We start from the raw sequence: 13,057 nt of genomic DNA, 5'->3' as shown, positions 1-13,057 counted from the left end.
ATTATAAAAATAGCTCTTTGGGGAAATAATATATGTCACTCAAATAATTTTAAAAAAGAGAGAAGATGAAAATCATTTCTATGCTACAGATTTTGTAGGAATTCTCTGATGAAGAGGAAAAAAATACCATTAAGATGGCATATCACTGTAGAGATACTGATTATAAAAAGGATTCAGTTTTTTGGCAAAAGTGTGATCTGAAATCAAAAATAGTCTTTGTGCATGTGCAACATGTGCACACATATTTGTGCACATGTGTGTGTGTGTGTGTGCGTGCACATGTGTCTTCTAGAATATTCTAGCGATTTGCTAGGGATAGAGAAAGAGGAGACATCCATGCCACCTTCCCTTCCTAGTGTTCCCAGGTCATCCCAATAAATAAACCACCTAACTGATGAACATTAGCATGATCTACAAATTGGAGGAGATGGCCCACCCAGAGTGTCTACATGGAAACGTGTCCACATGGTACCTAGATCAAGAGTTGGCCAACATGTGCCGTCAAAGACTTCTGTTCTACTTTGGGAAAAGGTGAGTATATCACTTTTCCAGATCAGTGTGTCAACAAAAGAGACCTTAATTTCAGAGACACTGGTTGGTCTCCAAAAATAGCACATTTGCTTGGTACATATTAGCTACAAGATGCCCAGCCAAAGGGTGACAGAGTAGCGGAGGCATTCAATAAATGTTCCTTCCCTATCTCTTTAAGCAGAGTACTTACATTTCTTGTGCCCTCAAAATGCTTCTTTAGAAAGACACTACTGCCTTGTTGTACTACTGTAAGACAGAGTTTGTTTGTCTATGTTTGTCACTTTTTCCCTTGTGCAAAGGGCTTGGTTGCTCTTTTTTATCTATTTTTTTCCTTTTAGAAGAAGTTACCTAGTCTTATGAAAACATAATTTTAATATATTTTCTTCATGTTAAATTTGATACCTTTATGTGTTTAAGCTAATTTTTCCCCCATGGAAATATACATCTTATTTTTAATGGAAATCTGAAGAAGATAAAATTAACCTACCTAGGTTAATTTGCTAGGTTAATAGCTTTAAGTGAGGAACACTTGATTACTTTGAGCGAATTCATTTTGAAGAAGATTTTTAGAAATGTAAAAGCATGCATACTCAAATACTCGAACTTTCTAAGAATTACAAACATTTTTCTAAATAATAATTTCTTGAACAATATTAGGAAAAAACCCACTACCACATTTTTATGCTTTTTAATGGAAATGATGATAAACCACAAAGTGTTCAGCTGAAAAGCATTAAAAAAGATACATGTAGAATGGTAGGAAAAGCAGAGTTCAGAACACCTTAACATCACAGAGAGAGTTGGAAAATCATTAATTCACCAATAATTTATCAAACACTAATTGGTGATTTTCTTTCCATTTGTTATGAGACACAGGGAGGGGTGGTATGATAAGTGCAAGGCATGGTTTCTGTCCTGAAGATATAATCTAGGTAGCAAGGTAAAACATATTTTTTAAATTAAAAAAACTACATTAAAGATAAAATAGTAAAGTTTTGTAGAGAAATTATAAAGCAAAAAAGAAAGCATGTGGGTCTGAGGAAATCTTTTTGAAAAATATCTATCTTGTAGTAGTTTTTTTTTTTTCCTTTCTCTTTTCATTAATAAGGTGACATTTCTGGGCCCACCAAGAAGAAAGAGCCTTTCCTCCTCCAGGCTGATCAGCTCAAGCCGGGGCCATGGCCTTCTGAGCAGAGGGCGGGCTGAATCTCAGCCCCACTCATCCCCCTCCACAGGGGTACCCTTGTCAGGCACAGTCTAACTGTATGAGTGATTCTGCTGTAACAGTTTTTTTTAACCCTATGTCCTGAACACGTCTTGTAACGACACTTGCTTCAAGGATTGGTGAAGGCCAGTGATGCTTTCAGCTTTGTGATATTTACCAGCATGCGTTGCTGTATTTGGGAAAGAAGTTATTGTAGTCTGAAAATGTTGGGTTTTTTTCTATTCGAATATGATTATCCCTTAAGCACTAGAAAATGCATCTTCTCTGAGTAGAAAGGGAGGTGGAAATTTCCATGGAATAGTAAGGATCCTTAGATTTGGGTTCTTATTCCACTTCTTTGAGCCTGAATTACCCCATTTTCAAAAATGCAGACAGTATTATTTATTTCATAGAATTGAGATGAAGATTAAATGAAGTAGAAATATACATAGATGTCCTAGCCCAGTGCCTGGCCCATGGCAGTAGACATTCAGCCACTCCTATCTGTCTCCTCACCACCACAGTGTGGAGGTACGAATGTGCCACAGAACGTGAGTCAGCAACCCCAGATTCCAGCAGTAGCTGCTCCATTTATTAGTTATGACTTGTGTTAGACCTTAGAGGCAATAACTTATGGGGATTAGCAGACAGGTAAGGGGTTAAACTCCACCGAAGGAAGGAGAGGAATAGGGAGGAGACTGAGCATGAACAAAGGTAAAAAAAGTAGAAAAGACAAAAATGTGAGAAATAATAGAAAAACTGGCTGGGCATTAGAGTAAACAGCTATTCTTAGACTCATTCTATTGCTTCTCTTATTATTTTTGTTTCTGGCTATATTAAACTCTATTTTAGACCTTGAAATAAATCTTGTAGATTTCAGATGCTTTAACCATGATAATAGCCAGCAGGCATTATTCAAATGCCTTTTTATGCTTCTATGCCTTTGCATATACTTTCCCTGAGTTTGCCTGTTCCTCTGCAAAGGCCCACTCTTCTGCGAAGCCTCAGCTAAGTTATCACTTGTGAACCCTGCCCTTCAAACCTACCTCACCCTGAGGTGCATAAAATTGCTACATCCACCATGTTCCCATAACATATGAATCTAATACATCACTTGCCACACTGTAGTGTAATTTATGTTTATACATCTGCTCTCCGTTAATAGCGAATGCCTTAACAGACAGACACTGTTTTATTTGCCTTCATATTCTAAATGCTCAGCAGCAATTTGTCAGCTTACTGAAGCTCACACACAACTGCTGGAGGAGCCTCAACAGGGGCAGTTATGCAGGTGCGAGATGCAGAGGGTTTCTTGCCCTCATTGGCTTCAGCCAAGCAGAGGCAGGCAGCCTGCAATCCCTTGCCAATGGACCAAGAGAAAGCCTCCACCCGCCTCCTTGGTGCCTCACCCACTCTCAGCCTGGTAGTATGGAGGACTCGCCCCCCTGCCCAACTCCTCCTCTGCGTCTTGGGGCCTAGCAATGGGTTCCTAGCCCTGGGGTGTCCTGGCACTGCCCAGATGCTGTCAGGCCTATCTTTTCCTAAGACTTGCTGTGTTTTTTTCTTTGCCCCAGGTTCTCCAAACTAATTTCACTTTGCTCACTAGGGATCAAGTCTGGAAGGGCCCCAACTCTTCCTGCCAGAGCTTCACCAGAGCTTAAGTCCTCACTTGCTCCTGGTTGCCAGCTGCCTCAAGAGCAGTGAGCAATTTTTATTTAAGGCAAACTTTTTACTGAAGTATAACATCTTTACAGAAAATTGCACCAATCAGACAGTTACAAGTGGACACCCTTGTAACTAGCGCTAAGATCAAGACAAAGAACATTACCTGAACTCCTCATATGTCCTTCGAGTCACCACCACCTCACTAAGGGTAACCACCATCCTGGCTTTTAACCTTATAGACTTGGTTTCTCTAATGCTGCACTCTTATTTCAATGAAATCACCCAGTATGCACTCTTTAGTATCTGGTTTCTTCCACTCATTATTATACTGGTGACATTGATCCATGTTGTTTTGTGCAGTTTTTTTCATTCTCAGTTGCTGCATATAGCTGCATAAATATACTACAGTTTATTATTCATTCTACTAAACAGACATTTGGGTTGTTTCCATTTCTTGGCTATTATGAATACTACTGCTATGAACAATCTTGTATATGTCTTTTGGCACACATGTGTACACATTTCTAGTGGATATAAAAATAGGAGTAGAATAGCTTAGTTATATGAAGGTTCAGCTTTAGTGTATACCAAAGCAGCTACCTGTAATTTGGGATTGGGGGTAAAGTGAGACCATTTGGGTAGTCATCTTTCTAGAATTCCCAGAGTTTTAATCTTCCTCATATTTGTCACTTCCCTGCCTTCAAGAGCCTCCCCCACGGATTCTGGTTGGGTATGTTCTACTCATCCTTTAACACTTAGGTCTAATAACATTTCCACCATGAGTAGTCCCTTAAACCCCATCCATCCTTGTGTGTGTATGTGAGAGATAACCTCCACATTTATCACAGAACTACTCACCTTGCAATTTATCAGTTTCTATTTATTGGTCTCTGCCACTAGACTGTCATTCCCTCAAAGGCGGGGACTTTGAGTACCTATAAAACCTTACAGAAGGCATGTATAGTAGGTGCTCAGCTAATATTTGTTAAATAATTGAATGAATGAATGAATGAATGAATGAATTCTCAAAAGGTTATCCATGAATGGAACAGTGTGAATTGAGGGGAGGGGATAGGAAGGTGCTGTGAAATCAGGTGTGATTTCGACAGGCTAAAAATGAAGGTCTTGAACTCAGAGTGGGAGGGAGGGAAGGCAGGATAGTCTAGATGCTGGTTATATTTTAAAGAAAGGGTCAGTAAGACATGATGACTGGTTGGTGGTGATTTCAGCACAAGAAGAAAAAGCAAAGGTATTTGCTAGTCTGTGTGATTGGGAAAATGAACTGTTAATAGAAACAGAAAAACCAGGAGAAATCTCCAGTGGGAATTAAGCAAGTGGGAAGGTAAATAATAAACCTTTTCAGGCAAGGTGAGTTCAGGATAAGGTGACAACGGAATATTTAAGATAAAAATTCCAGCAGAAAACTAGGCATAGAGAATTCGAGCTCAGGAGAGATAATGAGACAAAGGGACCAGACATAGATCTGGTAATCTAACCACAGAGTTCAAAGTTTACAGTGAAGCTAAGGGAATAGATGAGGTTCCTGGGAACAGTGTGAAGAAAAATGTCAAGAGCAGGAGGAAGACAAAGAAAGAGGCACGAGAAGAGTCAGGGATCTGCCTGATACGTCAGAGGAGAATCAGGATATGGGAAAAGGAGGACCCAGAGCATTTTAAGGTGGAAGGGGTGGACAAGAGTGTCAACTGTAGAAGAGAGGTTGGGCAGCTTGTGAACAGAAGAAAGGCTGTTGATCTGTGATTAAGAGAGCAGTAGTGATTTGAGTGAGCTGCCATTTGTAGCTTCAAAAACACGTTTTAAGTGACCGTCAAGATATTCTTCAAATCTCAGCACATAGAGGAACTTTAAAATGGCTGGTTTAACTCACTTCTTCTGAATCAAGCTATACCTAGAACACAAAGCTTACAGGATGCCTCCAAGGTAAACAACCCAAAGCACCAAATCTGGCTGACAGTTTCATTTGGTCTCCATGAAAATGAAATTTTACCTCTGATTTGTCACGATCCTCACGAACCTTTATACTCTAGTGCGTGGCTGCTTCAAGCATCTTAGTTACTTGAACATTATAGGCATTGAGTATGCAAACTCTGGTCTAAGGTTCTAAAGATGATGGTAGCACTGGGGCAAAAGCAGAGTTCTTATGGATTCCTTCCTCTCTGTTACATGGACTGTCTTCTATAACTCATGAGCAGCATTGGCAAATTCTTACAGATGCATCTATCTGTATAACTTCTTTTTTTTTTTTTTTGCGGTACATGGGCCTCTCACTGTTGTGGCCTCTCCCGCTGCGGAGCACAGGCTCCGGACGCGCAGGCTCAGCGGCCATGGCTCACGGGCCCAGCCGCTCCGCGGCATGTGGGATCCTCCCGGACCGGGGCACGAACCTGTGTCCCCTGAATCGGCAGGCGGACTCTCAACCACTGCGCCACCAGGGAAGCCCATATAACTTCATTTTATTTAAATCATGGCCCAGATAATACATTAGATCATGGACAGGGTGGCATAGCAAATTAAATATACAAACTCTACAGACACATGTGAAATAAAACTGGGAGTTGTGGATCAAACTAACTGCCAATAACTCAAACAGGTAATTGTCACCGAGTTCTTTTACTAATTTTATTGTTCCTTTGTGCCCCTCTAGATCAGCTTTATAAACCATGACCACAGAGGATGCCTTGACACCTTCAAGATATAACTAAAGACAAAAGAATCAAAAAGCTCTAGGAGAATGTGTGAGTCATTTTTCTCTTCAGATAAAGAAATCCACACTGCTCTGCCATTTCTCAGAGTACATAGGCTATAGATTTTGACAGTCAGCATTTCTCATGGCTAGCGATCATTATCTCTTAAGAACCTCTAATGAGAGGAGTTAAATAATAATTTTGGTGAGAACAAAAGTGTGAAAACACGCATAATCCTCCCATTATCTAGTTGATGGACTTTATGTCTGATGTAAACACATCTGTGTCTATATTCACAAAACAAAAAAAATACCATAACTTTATATAAGTTCAGTACAGGACTTTATTTAGAATATATTTGAACAGCTGACTCAGAAAACTAATAGAGGAATGTTATACTATGAATTAAAAAAAGATGAATGCAATATGGCTTAATATTGAAATCAAGAGGTTTATATTTTATTTGATATTGTATTATTGAAGCACAACTCAGTGGTATCAAATAAGTAATTTAAACATTCCTGGTATAATTAGGGATTTGACACCAGATTTGAAAAATTGAACACTTGGCTTTGATATATTTCAACAATACAACTTTTCACTAAAAGTTGGAATGGCTTTAATAAAAGACTACTCTCCAATTAACTAATTACTGAAAAGAAACCTTAGGCTTTTCAGAAATACTATACCATGACTCTTAATTTTAGCCAAAATTTCCAAAACATAGAAATGAATTGTAAACTTTCTCATAAATAAGCTTGGAACAAACCTCTTTCTTAATATTTAAAACAAAAGCCATTCTTTGAGTGATGCTTTATAGTGTACAAGACTTTTTGTTCGCAAGCTTCAATTTCTCAATCACATCAACAGATAAATAAAAGGAAACTTTTTCCCCCATAAGGGAAACAATGTATGGAACAAAAGTTTCCACCAAAATGTTCCAGAATAAACTCTGATCAATGTTATGCAGAAGGATGATATCTGCTTACTCTAGAGATGAAAGATATGTGGTTGGATGCATTTTACAGAGTTCTTCCAGCCTGGTCGTTAGCTTGGCTGCCAGGGCAGGAATTGAGTGTAAACTTCAGTGAACATCAGGTATAATTTTTCAGTTTTTTTTAAAAAAAAACACTATGGGGCTTCCCTGGTGGCACAGTGGTTGAGAGTCCGCCTGCCGATGCAGGGGACACGGATTCGTGCCCCGGTCTGGGAAGATCCCACATGCCGCGGAGCAGCTGGGCCCGTGAGCCATGGCCGCTGAGCCTGCGCGTCCGGAGCCTGTGCTCCGCAACGGGAGAGGCCACAGCAGTGAGAAGCCCGCGTACCGCAAAAAAAAAAAAAAAAAAAAAAAGACTATGTATTCTAGAACTTAAATTCTCAACTTCTCCATAATCTCTTTTGCACTTTCAGTCTGGCCACTTTCACATCAAATTATATGTCTGATAAGGGAACCTAGTGCAACTGGGGGTAATAAAATGCAGTAGGCTAAAATTGAGGTAACTAAGATGTCAGGAAAATCGTGAGGATATGCAAAAACCCAACTGCATTGTTGATTTCTTCCTGAAGTGCTCTGAAATGTTATTGGGGGTGGTAGTGTTTCCAAATCTCCATACATTTGCAAATATAAACATTACTATAAAAATTTTGTCAACATGGCTTGTCAAAGTGCTAAGAATAAATTTACTACAGTACCTATATACTGGGTTGCTGCTAATTTTAATTTATTCAGGAAGTCCAATGAACTTAAGAAAATTTAAGAATAACTTGAAAATAATTTAATTGATCGATTTGACATTGTTTTTCTCATTTAAGTTATGAAAGCTGGTAAAAAAAAATTTTAAGTGATGACATAATTGAATGAAGAAAAAAGAAAATCAAGGCTGGCACTGGATTCTTTTCCCTACAGTTCCTGAAACAGAACAAATCTTCTACTAAACCCTACTACCTTCTTCAGCTGCTTTGTCATGCTGAAGCCACTTGCCACGTTTATGCCTTTTCTATTCTTCACAGATATTATATCTATATGTCTATATAGATACATTCATTTATTTCTCTATCTACTTATTTATTTATATTTTTATTCTCCAAGAGCTAAGAACCCATTTGAACCAGGCTACCAAAGTGAACCTTTCATTGGTACTTGCTTCCTAGAAACGTTATACGCACATAATAACTAAATCAAACACATGGACTGATGAATAACAACAGTTAATGAATGTCACGTGCTCCAAGAGACATGCTGGAGCTCTCCGTCCTCACCTGTAGAAGTATGAACACCCCCTGACTGTGTTGTGAGTGAAATGTTCCTGAGTCTTCTCATTTCCAAAATCCTCCAGGGGGTCTGACCACAGGATATCACACATAGGTCCATAAGCGGGTGGTTCTTTGAATCGGTCTAACTAAGAAAAATAGAAGACAGAGAACAAAATACTAATCTTTGGAAAGTTGGAATTCAGAAATAGAAGAAACCAGCATTTTGCAGTACTCACGTTTGCTCCCCAGCCACAGCGCAGCGTGAACTGCCCCCTACCTCTCTCCTGACCTGTGCTCCTTCCTCCCCACTCTTCGACTCTTCACCTTTCTCGAACTTTCCTTCCTTCTTCCTCCTGACACTCATTTATTATCTGCCTTCAGCTCACCCTTTGCTTCCCTCTTGCCTCTTTAATTCCCACTCTTTACTCTGTTCCTCCTTTTTCCTGGTTTCCTCTCCGTCTTTCTCTCCTTTTTATTTTAGCCAGCCTAGTGTTTTAGTTACTACCAATTGATGTGACTCTAACTGTGTTTCATTTCTTGAGGAGAAGCTTTTATTTTTTATCTTTGGGGAAATTTCTGTTACTGCCCCCATCAAACTGTGATTTAGAAATCAGGATGGGGAACAATTTACGGTGTTTATATTCAACAATATAATTTTGAGAACAGACGGCTTTCATTTTAAGAGTAGTTACTTGCTATATGACATTTTGGATATTCACTCATTAGGGGATATCTAAGTTTCTAATTAAAGTCCAAGATGATTGGAGTCATTTTACTGGGTACAAACCAATCTTAACAATAAGCAGTAGAATGAACTCCAATTTAGCTGGTCATTCTTCAGCTCACAGTTCTAAGCTTTATAGTTTTACCTTAAGTCCTCATACGAAATCCATTTTCCAAGTTTCCAGCTATAAATGTTTAGCAAAGTCATATTTCAATTTAAAATGGTACATTTAGAAGCTATGAGCAATACAATAACTGGAAATGACACTTCACCAACAATTCTATAACACTGTCACCATCTTATAGTTTATCCTGATTTGACTACAATCAAAGGATCTTGGGTGAAGTTAGCAGATATTATGGAGTCTCTTGAAAAAAGGCATAAAACAGCTTTGAAAACTCATTAAGAACCAATATTCTTCATTTTCAATACTTTAATATTTTAAAAAATCCCATAGGGACAGGTGAATATATAAGGCTGACAGCCTATCAAATTCTCTCTTTTTCTGAGACATAAAAGGCGATGTAAATAATGGTCTTGCTACACACCATTTTTTACTAATATCTAAAAAGAACGAAGAAATATTTCACTTTTTCAACACCCAATGAAAAACTTCAATAAGACAAGACTCTCTATATTTCAACCATTATACTATACATAAAATATTCATTGCAAACTTAGACTTAAGATAATTTAGATAATTTATGCTTTTGGAACAATTCATACAAGAAAAATAATGCTTGTCCATAAAAATACAGAATTTCTTTCTGAGAAGCAAGAACTGATTATTCGGGATAGAACAGTAGAGGGGGGAGACTTCCTGATTAATGTGAATTCCCAGCTAGAGCTCTGATAAGGCCACCAGAATATAGAATTTATTCTGGAAAAGTTATAAAATGCATTCTGAAATTAATACCATCTACTGTGAAAATAAACAACTCTGAAGTTAATTAAAGTAAGTGTGGTGGAAACTCTGACATATGGCAAACGCAAACATAAAAATCACTTTATGGCTCAGTCCAAAGTGTATTGACAAATACGAAAATTGAACATAATATCTGAAACATGCCAGAAACAAAGTTCTAGGGATAGCAGAGCGTATTTTAAAAATCTACATAATTTATGATAAGAAGTTTAGTTACTGATTTCAGGAGTCCATCAGACTCTAGAAGAATAAAGTGGTTACATTCATGCAGAAAGTGAACCACTCTATACTTGAACTCCGTGACTACACTTCAGTGTCCTGTCTCTACAGAACTTGAAATACAGAGCAAATATCAATCCTCTGTGTGCTACAGAACACCAGAAGCAGATGTGTAGTGGTGTCTTATAAAAAAGGACACAAACACACAGAGCAGGAAACAAAGGTTTATTTAATGTATTTTTGTTTAATTTAAAAAATAAAACCCATGAATTTCCTTTCTAACAGGAAAGTAAATACAATATTATTTTTACATTTGAAGACTTGGACCTTAATGATAGAGTATTCAGATAGAATTTGACTGTTTTACTTACTTAAATATAGTTTTTCTTTAAAAACCAATGAAATTTTAAAAGAATATTGAGCATAATCAAAGAAATAAAAGACTGCCTCTTCCACTACATAAAACTATCCTATACTACATTTTCTCATGAAAGAGATATTCCCACATTCAATCTAACTCATCTTTTTGCTGGCCAAAACAACAGTAAGATCTAATATTAAATTAAGTAGAAAAATACCTCTTTAAAAAAATCAACTGTTTTTCACCTTGTCTCTCAGTACAATCAATAAAATAGCATCATAGCCTTTGTTAGGTTGTTACTTTAAAATTTTAAGCTGTGAAAATTGTTAGATTTTAAAAAAAAAGCTAATATGGACACATTGTAAAGGTCAAGTTGTGATATTTTCCCAAGAGGAAAGCAACATCTTTTAACTGTAATATACCACGAATATACAACGCATTGTTTGAAACAAGCCAAGGGGAAATGAAAAGGCATATATATATATATATGTGTGTGTATATATATATATATATATATTTTAGTGATCAAATATTTAGTATTTCTAATGACACATCACATGGTAAAATGAACCTTGAGGTTTTCGAGATGAAAACTCTTCCAAGTATAAATATATGTTTCTTTCTAGATAAAAAAAAAAAGAGATTCATAACCACTTTAAATCATTTTAATTCAGAAGTTTCAAGTTAGTGATAAAGGCAGGGAAATTAATGCCTTGCATTTATTACTGAAAGACACCAAATGGTAGACTTGGAAAATAACAGAACTTACTTTTCTGATATCATCTAAGGTGTTAATCTCTGGAGACAAACCGCCGTGTACACATAGGAACTGTTGGTTCATCAGGGCAGCCAGGGGCAGGCAGTCAAAGGCATCCATGCAGGCATCATATACGCGTTCTGAATACTTTATTTTACCTTTAATATATGATTAAAAACCAACTACTTACTCTTATGATTTCACAGGTAGGATTTGGTTCATAAAAATAGGGTTTAAAAAAAAAATGTTTTCTTGCTGGAATCATATTAGCATATAACTACACATGCAAAGTTCCAAATGTGATTAAAGAAGACTTTTTTAAAGTTATATATTAATCTTTATATCTACTATTTTTTATTTTTGTTGTTCTTCCATATTTGGCAGTTTTTAGTTACTTTTTGTGTAACAGAGGTGAGAACTTTTGTATACATATATCCCTGCTAGTTATCTGCAGATGTGTATTAAAAAAAACAAAAACAAAAAACACAGCAACTAGGAGACCAACAGAAGAGGGCACAAAACTGGCTGATTCTCCTGAATGTTCTTATAGAAAAGCAGATTGCAAGAAAGTTTCCAAAGCTGTTTCTAAATCACGGCACATTACTTTTCCTTTATTGACTTATATCTAATGTTTTGAGATAAGTCTCTATGCTCCATTGAAATAGGACTAAATGACAAAGAGAAATTGAAACTTCCAAGGACAATGAAGAAAATTAAGAGAAGAGGAAAATGAAATTTATATGAAGTACTCCTCACTCTTAGTATTTATTTCTAAAGGAAGAAGTCGTCTTTAATTTTGTAAAATCCACTCAAGGCTGGTAAATCTACTGGGTCCAGAAAGAGAGGCTCAATGTTGAATCTGCCCTCCATTTGTTTTTACTGAGTGATTTGAGATTAAAGAATAGGATTATCCTCAACAGCAGTATTCTGGCTATTTAAAAAAATAATTTCATCACTTGTTGCTTAGGCTAAATCACATCAAATATTAATTTGAATTTTTTTATCACTTTATAAAAAAATATAATTTAAAAAGAAATTCTGAATTCTCTTAATTGACCATGCTCAGAAAGTAATATGGAATGACATAATATAGTATCAGTTTTTGAATTTTTGAGTTTTAAGCAAGGGATCATATTGTAATACGTCCTTTGTATGGACTAAAATCACTATTTAGCACATACGATGTTAAACGAAGAAGCCTGAAGTATACTTACATTCTTGTTTAAATGTGAAATACTCTGTTAGATGTCTACATTCATGATTTCCACGAAGTAAAAACAGTGTTTTAGGGTAAAGAATTTTCAAAGCCCACAAATACAGCACACACTGAGGAAAAAAAAAAAAAGAATAATATAAAAATAAATATTTTCCATTATACTTACACATACCTTGGCTGACATATCAGGAAGACATGAACCAAATGCACTACTGTGACCAAAAGTCCCCAAAAGGCTAAGTCTTTTTTATGGAAGATATTGAAAATCAAACAGAAAACATTACTTTGGTACAGAGCCAAGGTTCATCTATACTAAAGTATAAACATTGCACTGGAGATCTAGACACCACACTAAAACAATGGACTGCATAGAGTTTATTGGGAAAAGCCCGAATGAAAATATACTAAAAATGAAAATATACTAAAAATACTTGTGTCAAAGTATGAGAAGAAATGTGATAGACAATTAATAAATAAAATAAAGTCACTTCTCTTTATAA

The 13,057-nt window shown here is 36.6% G+C and overlaps 1 protein-coding gene across 5 annotated transcripts in view; it reads right to left on the bottom strand.

The window, feature by feature from the left end:
- The window catches only part of PPP3CA (protein phosphatase 3 catalytic subunit alpha), a 310,748-nt gene that overhangs the window by 56,343 nt on the left and 241,348 nt on the right, over positions 1-13,057 (bottom strand). For all 5 annotated transcript variants that reach the window (XM_079712539.1, XM_079712538.1, XM_079712535.1 and 2 more), the window contains exons 4-6: positions 12,556-12,667; positions 11,354-11,499; positions 8,362-8,501 (exon numbers count right to left, since the gene is read on the bottom strand). In XM_079712539.1, the coding sequence (XP_079568665.1) occupies positions 8,362-8,501; positions 11,354-11,499; positions 12,556-12,667 (398 nt within the window). The remainder of the gene's footprint in view (positions 1-8,361; positions 8,502-11,353; positions 11,500-12,555; positions 12,668-13,057) is intronic.

This window comes from Hyperoodon ampullatus, assembly GCF_949752795.1.
Source record: "Hyperoodon ampullatus genome assembly, chromosome: 1".
Taxonomy (NCBI): domain Eukaryota; kingdom Metazoa; phylum Chordata; class Mammalia; order Artiodactyla; family Ziphiidae; genus Hyperoodon; species Hyperoodon ampullatus.
This window is presented reverse-complemented; position numbering and strand designations above follow the sequence as displayed.